The sequence below is a fragment of the Elephas maximus genome, chromosome 13 (assembly GCF_024166365.1).
Source record: "Elephas maximus indicus isolate mEleMax1 chromosome 13, mEleMax1 primary haplotype, whole genome shotgun sequence".
NCBI lineage: Eukaryota > Metazoa > Chordata > Mammalia > Proboscidea > Elephantidae > Elephas > Elephas maximus.
Genome location: NC_064831.1, coordinates 52,300,540 through 52,314,258, shown reverse-complemented (window position 1 = coordinate 52,314,258; position 13,719 = coordinate 52,300,540). Strand labels below are relative to the sequence as shown.

At 36.5% G+C, this 13,719-nt stretch overlaps 1 protein-coding gene across 3 annotated transcripts in view; it reads left to right on the top strand.

The window, feature by feature from the left end:
• The window catches only part of VPS13C (vacuolar protein sorting 13 homolog C), a 187,333-nt gene that overhangs the window by 44,773 nt on the left and 128,841 nt on the right, over positions 1-13,719 (top strand). For 2 of the 3 annotated variants that reach the window (XM_049905874.1, XM_049905872.1), the window contains 7 exons: positions 1,124-1,183; positions 2,004-2,084; positions 2,994-3,051; positions 4,786-4,913; positions 6,466-6,572; positions 7,121-7,292; positions 10,913-10,975. In XM_049905874.1, the coding sequence (XP_049761831.1) occupies positions 1,124-1,183; positions 2,004-2,084; positions 2,994-3,051; positions 4,786-4,913; positions 6,466-6,572; positions 7,121-7,292; positions 10,913-10,975 (669 nt within the window). Of the gene's footprint in view, positions 1-1,123; positions 1,184-2,003; positions 2,085-2,993; positions 3,052-4,785; positions 4,914-6,465; positions 6,573-7,120; positions 7,293-7,367; positions 9,774-10,912; positions 10,976-13,719 lie in introns of those variants that run through there. The other variant, XM_049905873.1, reaches the window with a different exon arrangement.

Genomic DNA, 13,719 nt, shown 5'->3' with positions numbered 1-13,719 from the left:
AATGAGACATTACAACTGACCATACAGAAATAAAAAGAATCATGAAAATACTTTTATTATTTTTGTGATGATTTAATAAAGTAGTTTGTGTATGCACTTGGCACCTTGGCTCAGTATTTTCTGCTGCTTCCACTGCAGTGCTGCGGTACCGACTGTAGCAGCAAACCTACCTCTTCCTGTGCTCATTCCGTTCCTTTCTTCCATCTTTCTGTTTCCAGTCTCCTATATCTGAGGTAACCTTTCCACTTCTGATCTGGATCCCAGCTGTCCGCATGTCTTCAGGAACCATTTTCCCAGCTCTCCCCTTTTCTTCTATCAGTCTCCCTCACTTTCCTAAATCTTTTACTTTTCTCCCGTCCCCTCCCTCCATCCTTCCTTTTGTCTTTACCTCCTGCTCTCTCTGTCCCTCTGTCTAAGGACTCCTTCATGTAAACATTTGAACACATTCAAGTGTCTCTTTTATAACAACAAAAAAAAGCCTCTTTGTAACCTTTCCCCCACTCCCTCTGGTCCCCATCTAATTACTACAAACAACTTTTTTGAGAGAATTTTCTACCCCTACTGTCCTTTCTTTTCCACCTCCCACTGACTCCCCACCCACTGTACTCTGACTGCTTCTTTCCATGGAAGCTGTTGCAACAAGTTCATCAATAATGCTCTTGCTGCTGAATGAGTTTGTCTTAGTTTATCTCATGGCGGCATTTGGTATTGCTTACCATGGTGTTTTTCTGGAAACATAGTTGTCCTGTGGTTTCCGTACTCTCCTGGTTTTCTTCCTATTTCACAGTAATGATTATTTTTTAAAATATAGACCTTCTTCAATAGCTACAGGCTGGTCGGTTGTTTTATTCACATCCAGTTCTTTATATAGTTCAGACATATGTACCTCAATGATTATTTTATGGATGAATAAATAAACTCAGGGTTAAATTAGAACCTCCTCAATTCTATTTTCACTGTTCCTTTGATTTTTTCGTATTAACATATGTAACGAAAAGCTAACACTAGCCAACATTAGCCAGGTGTCTCTGAGTTTTCTTACTACAATTTACAAATATTGGAGCACTACTGTGTGCCACTTAGACCACATTTCTACAGTTATTCTCTTTTTTTTTTCTTTTAGACTGCAAATGAACAATGGACTCCATGCATATTAAATGAAGCAGAAAAAATTATATACAAGGTATTATACTCTGTTAGAATAAAAATTTCCTCTTAGTTTCCTAGGTACAAAGAGTTATGCATTTTCTTTAAGTAACCTTTTAGGAGCCGAACACGTCACTGGGGTGTGAGGTAAGAGTCTAGGGTCTAGTTTCCGCTCTGCTGTTTACTACCTGTGTGACCTGCTGTAATCACTTACCCTCTCTGAGCTTTAAGTTTTTCACCTATCAAATGAAGAAACTGGATGAACAATTCCCAAATGATGTTTTATGGAGCGTTAGGTAGCTGAGCTATTATTAAGTGGCATAGAAAAAATAACCTGTGGTTAAGTAAGGTTACTTGCTAATGTAGTGAGCTGTACATAGTCAAACAGGTATGTTACATTTTGTTTTAAACTACAGGACTTCACAATGCTTTAAATATACTAATTAATATTTTAAATCTCCAAGAGGGCTGTATAGTTTTCCCTACCTTGTCGATCGCAGAACACCCCTCTTCCCTTGCCTGAACCAGTCCTTGATATCTGCTGGAGGGATCATGTCTGTCTGATTCAGCAAAACATTTACAGGACCGGTTAATACTGAATTATCAATAAGTATTTGGTAACTAAATGAATGAGTCCCTTGGAGATAGTGTTCCTTAAAGCACAATTTGGCAAATACCAGACTTCATAAATTATATGAATAATAAGAATTTTTCTTCATTTTTGCTTTTTTTTCCTTTCAAAATTCAAACTGGCAGTTGTGTAACTTTAGGGTAGTGAACGCTGGAATACTTTTTTTAATGTTGATTTATATTTTCAATGTGTTAGTTGCTTGACGTTGTTTATTTTTCTTTTATAGCTTATTCGACTCGATAGTCTTAGCGCCTACTGGAATGTAAACTGCAGCATGTCTTACCAAGGATCAAGGGAACAGATTTTGGTAATTTCAAATTATACATAGAAGAGCCATCTATACACTTCCTAAATTTTGTTCAACATAAAAATCCTTAATAAAGACAGGATATCAGTCATTTGTTTAACTTGTGTATAACTAAATCAGAAGTGTGAAACACATTTCTAGGAATCTTATGTGTTTATGAAAAAGTGCTTTTGTTTTTGAAGATCTTTGTGAAATCACTCACTAGACGATGAGATGAGAATAATGTAATACTGTACTATTAAATTGAAAATGCATTCATAGTTTTTTACAGTGATTTTGGTGGCATTCTTGTTACATTGTGTGTTTCATATGACAGTGATTACTTTATTGTGAAGAAAGATGATGCTCTTCAGATCTAAAGGATATATCCTTGACAAATGCTTTTGTCAAATGCTTTTAAGCATTTGTGATGATTTCCTGAATAGGGGAAGATTAATTCAAAACTCTAATGTGATTAGTCAATCTTAGCCAGGCTTATTTACTTAGAGGAGAAAGGAAGAACAGTTGAAGTTTCTGGACTGGATTAATTCCAAAGTTCTAGCTCTTATCTCTCAAAAAGATATCATAACAAATAGTTCGTTATTGACTATACAGTGTTTTAGATACCAGTTCATGTATGTTTATGTATATATGTTTTTTTCCTCCCAGAGGCAGAGGGGAACACAATGTTATAATGTTGTTTGTAGATATTTAGAATTAAAAAAAATTACTTTCATACCTTCACTCTAAAGAAATATACCTGTGTATACCTTTTTTTTTTTTATACCTGAGTGTGTTTTTCTTATTGGGTGCTAGTTGCAAAGCTAGGAATAAGGATATTGATTTAAGCACTAAGGTTTTCTTCTTTTTTGTGGTTGAATATGTGTGTATTTCCTTTTTCATTCTCATATAATTAAATTTTTTGTTTAGGATCAGCTGAAAAGTGAAATTCTTACAAGTAGCAATAGACCCCCAAATCATCAATACAGTAAGTAATGATAAAAGTTAATTTCATGTTATAGGAAGTGTGGAATTAAATACCTTATTTTAATATACTTTTTACAATAAAGTTATTTGGCAAAGAGAAAGTATTGATTATATACGTTAGGTTATTATATACCTTAGGTTTATATTTAGATAAGAACTCATTATTGAGGATTAGATTGTAGCGTGGGCACTGCTCGGGGAGACAGAGAGAGGGGGAGTGTGGCTGTGGTTCACTCTCTACAGCCAATCCCCCTTGACCTCTGTGTCTTCTTCTCACCTTGTTATTGTCTAATTTGTCTTAGGATTTAGATTAAAAAAAAAAAAAGAATTACTGAATTTTTGAGATCTTGATACTTGGTCACCTCTGGCAAGTCACTATTGCAATGTAAGACAAACTAACCACTCTAAAAAAAAAAAAAACACTAGAGATTCCTTAATTGAGCTTTTCTACTTCTTGGCAGCCTCGCCTTTATTTTTCAAATAGATTGCTAATATAGCTGCCTGCTTATTTTTTTTTTATCCTATCTGTTTTCTCCATTCTAAAGAACCTGTTGGCTTGTTTTTGTTTAGTATATGCTGCTCTGTGGTCATTTTCAGCTTTCATACCCACATTCTTTCATACTGCTCTGGTTCATTGTTGTTTTCTTGGTATTTTCTTATAGTTAATTGCCATTGAATGATGGTTGGCACTTTCTCCTGTGTTCATAAAAAACTCCAAACCAAACCAGTTGCCTTTGAGTTGATTCCAACTCACAGCAACCCCATGTGTGTCAGAGTAGAACTGTGCTTCGTAGGGTTTTCAATGGCTATGACTTTTCGGAGGTAGATCACCAGGTGCCCTTGGGTGGGTAGTCAAGTGCTTAACCGTTGGCTCCACCCAGGGACTCCATAGACCCCTGTATTTAATGATGACAAAGATTTCTAATGTTGTCAGTTTGTTAAAGCATTGAGTTTCGTTGTATAAAAGAACTAGTTCAGAAAGATCAACAATTTCATTCTCAAGCATTTTCCACTTATGAATAACTTGTAAGTCACTAACCATTTTTATACAACCTTAGGCAAGCTGTAGATGCCATAAGAAATCACAGTTTATTTACTTTTAATACTATTCACAGTTAAAATTTATTACCTTACTTTGCCCTGCCCATCATCTTTCATAATACACATTTTCATACTACTCAACTTCAAGAATATTTTCTTTAGTTGATTCTAAGATTATTAAAAAACCCCACAAAACCCAGTATTTAATAAATTATTTTGGAAATCACAAAGTGATATGTAATATTTTTTCTGGGCAATCTGAATTTTATTCATGATTCTGTTCCTGAATTCTGCCAGTGATTAAATAAGAGAAATTAATAAAATTTAGCTTCCTTCCTCTTAGTGGTATTTTTAATGAATCATAAAATCATTAAATGACTCATAGCAAGGCACAGAAGCCTAATTTTATGAAGAGTCTGAATAGCCAAAAATAGATTGTATATGTTGTCTACATTTCTTGTATAGAAACGTAGGGCACCACTTCCCTCCTTGGAAACTCACTTTAACAGTTGAGTTTAACAGTTGGTATTATGGAGGTAAGTGGATGCTTAAATGTTATTTCGTACTGAATTTGTTAAATGTATTTTTGATCATTTTTCTTTACTTCCAGAGTAACAGTGTTCTCGTAATTATTTACAAGAGATCGTATATAAGGGCACATAAACATATCTTATGTCTTCCCATGTGATTTAAGTTTTCCAGCCAATATCAGCCTCTGCAAAGCTCTATATGAATCCTTATGCAGAAACAGAGCTCAAAACACCCAAACTTGATTCGAACATAGAAGTACAAGACATTGCCATTGAACTGACCAAGCCTCAGGTGAGATTTAGCTGGACGTTGCTAGCTTTGATTAGCCCTGAATCTTGGCTGCTTTTGTCCTTTGTGGTTATTTCTTCTCCTTCAATGCTTTGGTGGTTCTTTTTGATTGTTACATATAGAGTTGAATTAAAAATTTATTTAAAAAGACAATAAGCTTCAGATTTAAGAGATAACTTTTATCTGATCTTTTTCTAAATGGTGGAGAATCTTATCAAACTGTAGCAAGTTACATTAGTTCCATTTGATGGAAGATTTTAATGTGTTTTTCCTTCCTTAGTTTTTCATAGCAGTCACTCTTACATTAAATATTATTTCCTTAATTGTTAGAACAGCTGTGTTGATAGCTTTTTCCCATCATTTGTTGCCCAGAATTGATTATATCCCTGGGGAGTTTGGGTAGTGGATCTGGACAATTGCAGCTGAAAGCACGGCAGGACATTTAGCTAATTCAGCTTCTAGCCCAGTGCTGTCCAACAGAAAATATAATGAGAGTTATATATGTAATTTAAAATTTTTCAAATAGCTGCGCTAGAAAAATTTGAAGAAAAAATGAAATTTATTTTAATAACATTTTATTTAACCTAATATATCCAAAATATTATTTCAACATGTAATCAATATAAAAAATTGTTAATGAGGTATTTTATATCCTTTTTTTTAACGTAAGTCTTTAATATCTGGAGTTTATTTTACACTTACATTATATTTAAGGTCAGACTAACTACATTTCAAGTGCTTAATAGCCACATGGTAACCCTTAGGTAGAATTATGTTAAGAAAAATTGGAGAGGAGGAAAAGCTGGACTTGGTTCTTTCTTTCTTCTGCCTATAGCGTTGTCAGCTTTGTGGCCGTTTTCCCCTCCATTGTATCAGATCCACAGAGTTGCTGTGGTGGTGGCAAGATGGGTGCTAAATGGCTTTGTCTTGCTTTAGTTATGCAGCATTTTTCTGGAGCAGCTTGAAAATCAGCTCATAGATAGCTATTGCTGTAATAATGGCCTAGAGGAAAAATTTGTACCTTTGGGAACAGGTGTATTCCTTGTCAGCAGTTAGAGGCCATGTTTTATTGTTCCTAAGATGCACATTTATTTCATATTTTTGCATACCTGAAAATAGGGTGTATTTTATTACTGGTGTTATGATAGAACTTAATTGAGAGCACCTTTTACTTTTGTACTGTAACCTTAAAATAACATGGTAACTTATATTTAAGGGTGCCTTTTTTTAATTTGATGTGGAGTCCTGGTGGCAGATTGTTAAAGAGCTCGGCTGCTAAGCAAAAGGTCAGCAGTTCGAATCTGTGAGCCAGCCCTTGGAAACCCTACATGGCCGTTCCGCCCTGTCCTGCAGGGTTGCTGTGAGTTGGAGTAGGCTTGACAGCAGCAGGTTTGGGATAATGGTTTAAATTTGTGAAGGATGGTGTCTTCTTGTGTTACTAGTTAACATGATCATTATTGTTAAGGGAATTTGGAGTCTCCTAGGTTGAAAATCAGTAATATCTGATATTTATCATGTATGCAATGTAATAAACATTTTGTTTTTATTTTGATAGTACCTAAGTATGATTGACCTTTTGGAGTCAGTGGATTATATGGTTAGAAATGCCCCTTACAGGAAATATAAGCCTTATTTACCGCTTCATACCAATAGTCGACGATGGTAAGTTACAATTTGTTTTTTGAGAAATGTATATTCTTGTAGCTAGGAACTCTCAGAGTTAAAAGGCCTTTAGAATCATCTAATCCGGCTGCTTTTTTTTTTTTTAAACAAAAGCTAGGGATATCTTTTCTATGCTCATATCACTTTTTTCATAAACGCTACCTCTTATGCTCCTGTCCTTAGTTTCATATTCTTAACTTTAAAGATTTTCGAACATTAAAAAAAAATCTTATACCCCATCAGTCACCAACATGGAATCACTGTTTTAACTGTACCGGAATACTGTTTATGTCCTGTAACATGCAAATTTGTGTCTTTATGGTTTTGCTCTTGGCATACTCTCTGCCTGGAATGGTTTACTCATATTTCAGTTTATTTAAGTCAGAGAGCTGTACTGGGGAATTGAAGTGCTATTACTGAACTCTTACAGGAAGACTGTTAGTAAGAACAAAAAATTTGGTGGTGCAGATCTAAAAAGTCAAAGCTGTTTTCCTGGTCTGGCTTAGACCTTTATATTCAAATGTTCTTTAATAAAATTTGATTTGCAGGTGGAAATACGCAATTGATTCTGTTCTCGAAGTTCATATAAGAAGGTATACCCAGATGTGGTCATGGAGTAACATAAAAAGACACAGGCAGTTACTCAAGAGTTATAAAAGTGCCTACAAAAACAAGTTAACTCAGACTAAAGTCTCAGAAGAAATACAGAAACAAATTCAGGTATGTCTTTGAAAGCTATAATTTGTCTAACTGTTATTTAGTATTAATTCTAATGAAATATTTATATTGATGGAAGTTTCCCTACATTTAATTTGAATCAAAATATAATTTTAGACAAAACAAAACTGATCTCTTTTTGAGAGAGAATTTTACGGGAGACTGTAGACTTGTTTTCCCCCGCTTAAAAAAATAAAAAACAAACCTTTTTTCCCTCATCCTAATAGATAAATAGATAAATGAGGCTATCATAAACTATTTGGCGGAATGTGTCTAGTTTTCATAATATTGTTTAGAAAATCATTCTAGAAGTGTCGAAAATGTGTTTATTATTAGCTAGATGTGCCTTCTGATTTTTTTCAGTTTCAGCTTGAACTTGCATATAAGCAATTGATGGTCTGTTCTACAGTCGGCCCCTGGCCTTGCTCAGACTGATGATATTGAGCTTTTCCATCGTCTCTTTCCACAGATGTAGTCAATGTAAAATATCAGAGCAAGTCCACGAGAGCCAAAATATGACCTTGAGTATATCCCACCTGAATTTAGAGACCATCTGAAGAATAGATTTGACACATTGAACACTAGTGACCACAGAGTAGACGAGTTGTGGAACGACATCAAGGACATCATTTATGAAGAAAGCAAGAGGTCACTGAAAAGACAGGAAAGAAAGAAAAGACTAAGATGGATGTCAGAGGAGACACTGAAACTTGCTCTGGAGTTTCGAGCAGCTAAAGCAAAAGGAAGACTTGATGAAGTAAAATAACTGAACAGAAGATTTCAAAGGGCCTCTTGAGAAGACAAAGCAAAGTATTATAGTGACATGTGCAAAGAGCTGGAGGTGGAAAACCAAAAGGGAAGAACACGCTCAGTGTTTCTCAAGCTGAAAGAACTGAAGAAAAAATTCAAGCCTTGAGTTGCAATAGTGAAGGATTCCATGGGGAAAATATTAAATGATGCAGGAAGCATCAAAAGAAGATGGAAGGAATACACAGAGTCATTATACCAAAAAGAGCTAGTCGATATTCAACCATTTCAAGAGGTGGCATATGATCAGGAACCGATGGTACTGAAGGAAGAAGTCCATGCTGCTCTGAAGGCATTGGCGAAAAACAAGTCTCCAGGAATTGATGGAATATCAATTGAGATGTTTCAACAAACAGATGCAGCGCTGGAGGTGCTCACTCATCTATGCCAAGAAATATGGAAGACAGCTTCCTGGCCAACTGACTGGAAGAGATCCATATTTATGCCTATTCCCAAGAAAGGTGGTCCAACCGAATGTGGAAATTATAGAACAATATCGTTAATATCACACGCAAGCAAAATTTTGCTGAAGATCATTCAAAAACGGCTGCAGCAGTATATCGACAGGGAACTGCCAGAAATTCAGGCTGGTTTCAGAAGAGGACGTGGAACCAGGGATATCATTGCTGATGTCAGGTGGATCCTGGCTGAAAGCAGAGAATACCAGAGGGATGTTTACTTGTGTTTTATTGACTATGCAAAGGCATTCGACAGTGTGGATCATAATAAACTATGGATAACATTTTGAAGAATGGGAATTCCAGAACAATTGTGCTCATGAGGAGCCTTTACGTGAATCTAGAGGTGGTTGTTCGGACAGAACAAGGGGATACTGATTAGTTTAAAGTCAGGAAAGGTGTGCGTCAGGATTGTATTCTTTCACCATACGTATTTAATCTGTATGCCGAACAAATAATACGAGAAGCTGGACTATATGAAGAAGAAAGGGGCATCAGGACTGGAGGAGGACTCATTCACAACCTGCGTTATGCAGATGCCACAACCTTGCTTTCTGAAAGTGAAGAGGACTTGAAGCACTTACTAATGAAGATCCAAGACCACAGCCTTCAGTATGGATTGAACCTCAACGTAAAGAGAACAAAAATCCTCACAACTGGACCAATGAGCAACATCATGATAAACGGAGAAAAGATCGAAGTTGTCAAGGATTTCATTTTACTTGGATCCACAATCAACAGCCATGGAAGCAGCAGTCAAGAAATCAAAAGACTCATTGGATTGGGCAAATCTGCTGTAAAGGACCTCTTCAAAGTATTGAAGAGCAAAGATGTCACCCTGAAGACTAAGGTGCACCTGACCCAAGCCGTGGTATTTTCAATGACATCATATGCATGTGAAAGCTGGACAATGAATAAGGAAGACCGGAGAAGAGTTGACGCCTTTGAATTGTGGTGTTGGCGAAGAATATTGAATAGAGCATGGACTGCCAAAAGAAGGAACAAATCTGTCTTGGAAGAAGTACAGCCAGAATGCTCCTTAGAGGCAAGGATGGCGAGACTGCATCTTACATACTTTGGACATGTTGTCAGGAGGGATCAGTCCCTGGAGAAGGACATCATGCTTGGCAGAGTACGGGGTCAGCAGAAAAGAGGAAGACGCTCAAGGAGGTGGATTGACACAGTGGCTGCAACAATGAGCTCAAGCATAACAACGATTGTAAGGATGGCTCAGGACCGGGCAGTGTTTCGTTCTGTTGTGCATAGGGTCGCTATGAGTCGGAACTGACTCAATGGCACCTAACAACAAGAACAACAACAGATGGGCCTTGTTTGTTTTGTTAGTAAGAGCCCCATGTTTATATATGGTAGTGGCTTTTTTAAAGCGTTCCAAGTATTATTTACAAAAAAAGGCTTTATCCCTTCTTCAAATAAATGTTAGTTACCCTATTTTAAAAGAAAAATACACATTGAATACATTATTTGCTTAATATCACTTAGTCTTGGTTATAGAACTATTTCTGTAACTGCTTTATAATGTCAAGAATGAATTGAATCTCTGGTATTCTGAAATACATGGTGACCACCAGTATTGCAAAGGAAACAGTAATACACCAGTATGGTATATTCGCAAAATTATTGGTATTGGAGTTAGATGGATTTGGGTTCAGGTGGTAGGGTGGCTACTTACAGACTTCCTGATCATGGGCACAAGTTTCTTGACCTCTGGTGTCTGGCGTTCCCATTTATAAAATGGAAATAATATCTCTCTCACAGAGTTGGGAGAATTACATGAGATAACACGTAAATCACAGGGCCCACAGTACCCCCAGTGAATGTTAGATTCCCCCATGATTCTGAATCCACTCCATGGCAACCAACAATACCAGCCACTGTTACGTAAAGTCACCAAATCAGTTTCTTCTTTAGGCTACTTGTTGATTTGCAGAATTTTTCACTCTTAAATTCTCTGTTCTTTTATAATGATGCTTTTGGCACAATGGTTGTAAAATAATTTAGGATAGGAGAGTAAGAGCAGTAACTGTAAGGATAGAACTGAGATAAGTCTCCTTTGCGAATGTTTTTGTTTCCATGTACATATATTATCTGTACCTGATAATGGTCTTAGGGAAGAATTCTTATTTTCAAACACTGTGCTTAATGAGGGTTTACTTTCTTGGAAAACTTATTTTTCCTTATTGTAAAAACTAAAAAATTTCAAAGGCAAGTGTACGTTCAAATTTATATTTTCATTAGATCTCAGGTATTGTTAATGGACTAAACATAAAAACATAGAAAAAAATTTTTTTTCATTTAATGATCATTTTACTTGTTTACAAGTGTCTCTTTGTTTTGTAGGAGTTGGAGAAGACCCTTGATGTTTTTAACATAATTTTAGCAAGGCAGCAGGCACAAGTTGAGGTAATATTTTTAGCAGCTGATTTTGTGTTTTCAGTGTTAATGCCAACTGCTTTAAACCTCAGATTAAGAATCTGAATTTCATAGTTTGGGGAGTTGCTGAGATTTACCCCAGTGAGACTAGAGGTTGTGTTTTTATTGCCTAATTCAGTCTCTGGAGAAACGACTGGAGTAGTGGCAAAAAGCCACTAACGTGAGGGGAACAAAAACATAAAAAAATTTATACAAAAAGTTTGAAAAACTCACAAAAGGAAGTAGATGAAAATTATTTGTAATCCTAGCGATTTGGAATGCAATCTATGGATCCTGTTATAATCCTCTAGAAAATGTTTATTTTTTTTATTTTTGTTTTAGTACACATCCTGATTAGGTTCTGACAGTAAATTTTGTTTTGCTTTTGTGAACAGTGATTCACATCTCAGTTTAGTTCTCTGTCCCTTTGGTATGTTGGTTTGAGGCATGACTGAGGAAGGATCTACTGTTGTTGGCAGAATTTCACTCCTTTTGGCTGTGAGATGGAAGGCTTTATTTTCTTGCTGGATTTCTGCCAGAGGCTACCCTCAGCTCATAAATATCACCCTCAGTTCCTTGCCAAGTGGGCTTCCCAGCATAGACATTCCACAACAAGGAAGCTTATTTCTTCCAAGCCAGCAAGGGAGGGAGAGAATCCAGCAAGGCGGGCCCTACAGCGTTATACACATATTTACAATCACATACATTCCTGTTGCCTTGGTCATATTCTATCGGTTAGAAGTGAGCCACAGCTTATGCCCACACTCAATGGCAGGTAACTACGCAAAGTTGAGAACATCAGGAGTAAGAGATCATGGCGGGGGACACCCTTGAGTCTGTCTGCCACCCCATATGAGAAAAATAAAAACCAAAAAACCTGGGAAACTCTTGCACAGGTTGTTTTTCCAAGTTTTGACTCCCCAAGCTGCCTGTTTTTGTTTACTTTTCAGAGCCTTAGGTAGATGTTTTTGTTTTTTGTCCAGAATTTTTAATTGTAATCAGCAGGAAGGATGGGCTGTGATGGACTTATACCACCATTTTGGAACTGAAACTTCATCATTGGGTATAGCAATAGAGAGGTCATTTAAAGAGCAATTTAGGAGAATAGTGCGGACATAAGCCGGATTGGAATGAGAGGTGGTAGGAGACTAGAAATTGGAGACAGTGAGTGTAGCTGGTATGCTGGTTTGCTGGAAGGGGAGCAGGTATAGAGTAGTAACTGGTGAGCATATGGAGTCAAGAGAAGGTTTTGTAACTTGCTGTTCTTTGTTTCTTTTTCTTTCTCTCTCTCCCTCGCTTCTGCCTTCTTTCCTTTCCTCCTTTTTAATTTGATATAGTTTTCCCATTTTCAGTGCCAGTGCAGTCATTAACAACATCGTTTTAAATAGTTGAGTAATATTCTACTGTGTGCATATACCAGAATTTGCTTCACTGTTTCCCACTAGTTATATTTAATTATAAATAACACTAACATGAACAGCCTTGTCTATAAATTTTCAGAAAAATCTTTTATTTCCTTAAGGACACATTCCTCAAGGTGCAGTTAATTGAGTCAGTGTGAATGTTTTAAAAGGCAGTTGCAGCTCTGTGGACTGTTCCTGTGAATGAGAAGAACGAAGGGCTGGAGGAAACATCCTAACTCAAGTAGCTTCAGTTTAATTGGGTATTCTTAATACCAGCTGTTTAAAAATTGAAGAAAGAGGGTGAATTATTGAATGCAGTGGACAAAAAAGGATGGATGTAGGTGAAGAGAATGCAGTTAGATTCATCCAAGATTGGTGTTTTTGCATTGTAATAGAAAACCCACAGGGTGATAGATTTTAAAATACAGGCATGGGATTGGTTGAAGTTATTTACCATGGACTCTTAGCTGGACAGGGAAGGAAGTGAATGCAACAGAGGGGGTTTTAGGGAGAAATGAAAGGGCTCTGCATCCCTTTTCATATTAAGTCTTGTGTTCATATTGTTTATTGTGTGTGTATATATAGTGTATGTGTATATATAACATACATATATATGTATGTTATGTATGTATATATACTATGTATGTTATATATAAAAAAATATAGATTCACAGGAAGTTGCAAAGATAGTTCACAGAGGTCCTGTGTATCCTCCACCCAGTTTCCCCTGATAATTACATCTTACATAATTATACAGTGAAACCTGTGAGAGCTGGAACTCACCAGGACTGCCTTGTTTTTCTGGGTCTTGCAAGTTTTCTGCCTTTGAGAGGGTGCAGTCTTACCGCTTTTGTATTATTGTTTTAGTGGAAAGTATTTGAGTTTTCCTTCCCTGACAGGTTTCCACCTTACACAGGTTCGGCCTTCACAGGTTTAACTGTAGGATACCATCAAAACCAGGAATAGGGTGTGTGCGTATACTTCTGTGTCAACTCTGTCATTTTTAAATGGTAATTCTTGTAATTTTTTACAATGATATTTGTCAACATATAGGAAAGTCTCTGTTTGCATTTTCTCTCAAAGAATTTTTTTTTTTTTTAAACCCAGATAAAAAACCAGAACCGAACCCACTACTGTCAAGTCGATTCTGACTCATAGCGACCCTATACGACAGAGTAGAACTGCCCCATAGGGTTTCCAAGGAGCGCCTGGAGGATTTCAACTGCTGACCTTTTTGGTTAGTAGTTGTAGCTCTAACCCACTGTGCCACCAGATAATATACATTTAGTTGAGTGTCTTTTCCAAAATAGCCCAGTTTCATCTACATTGTGG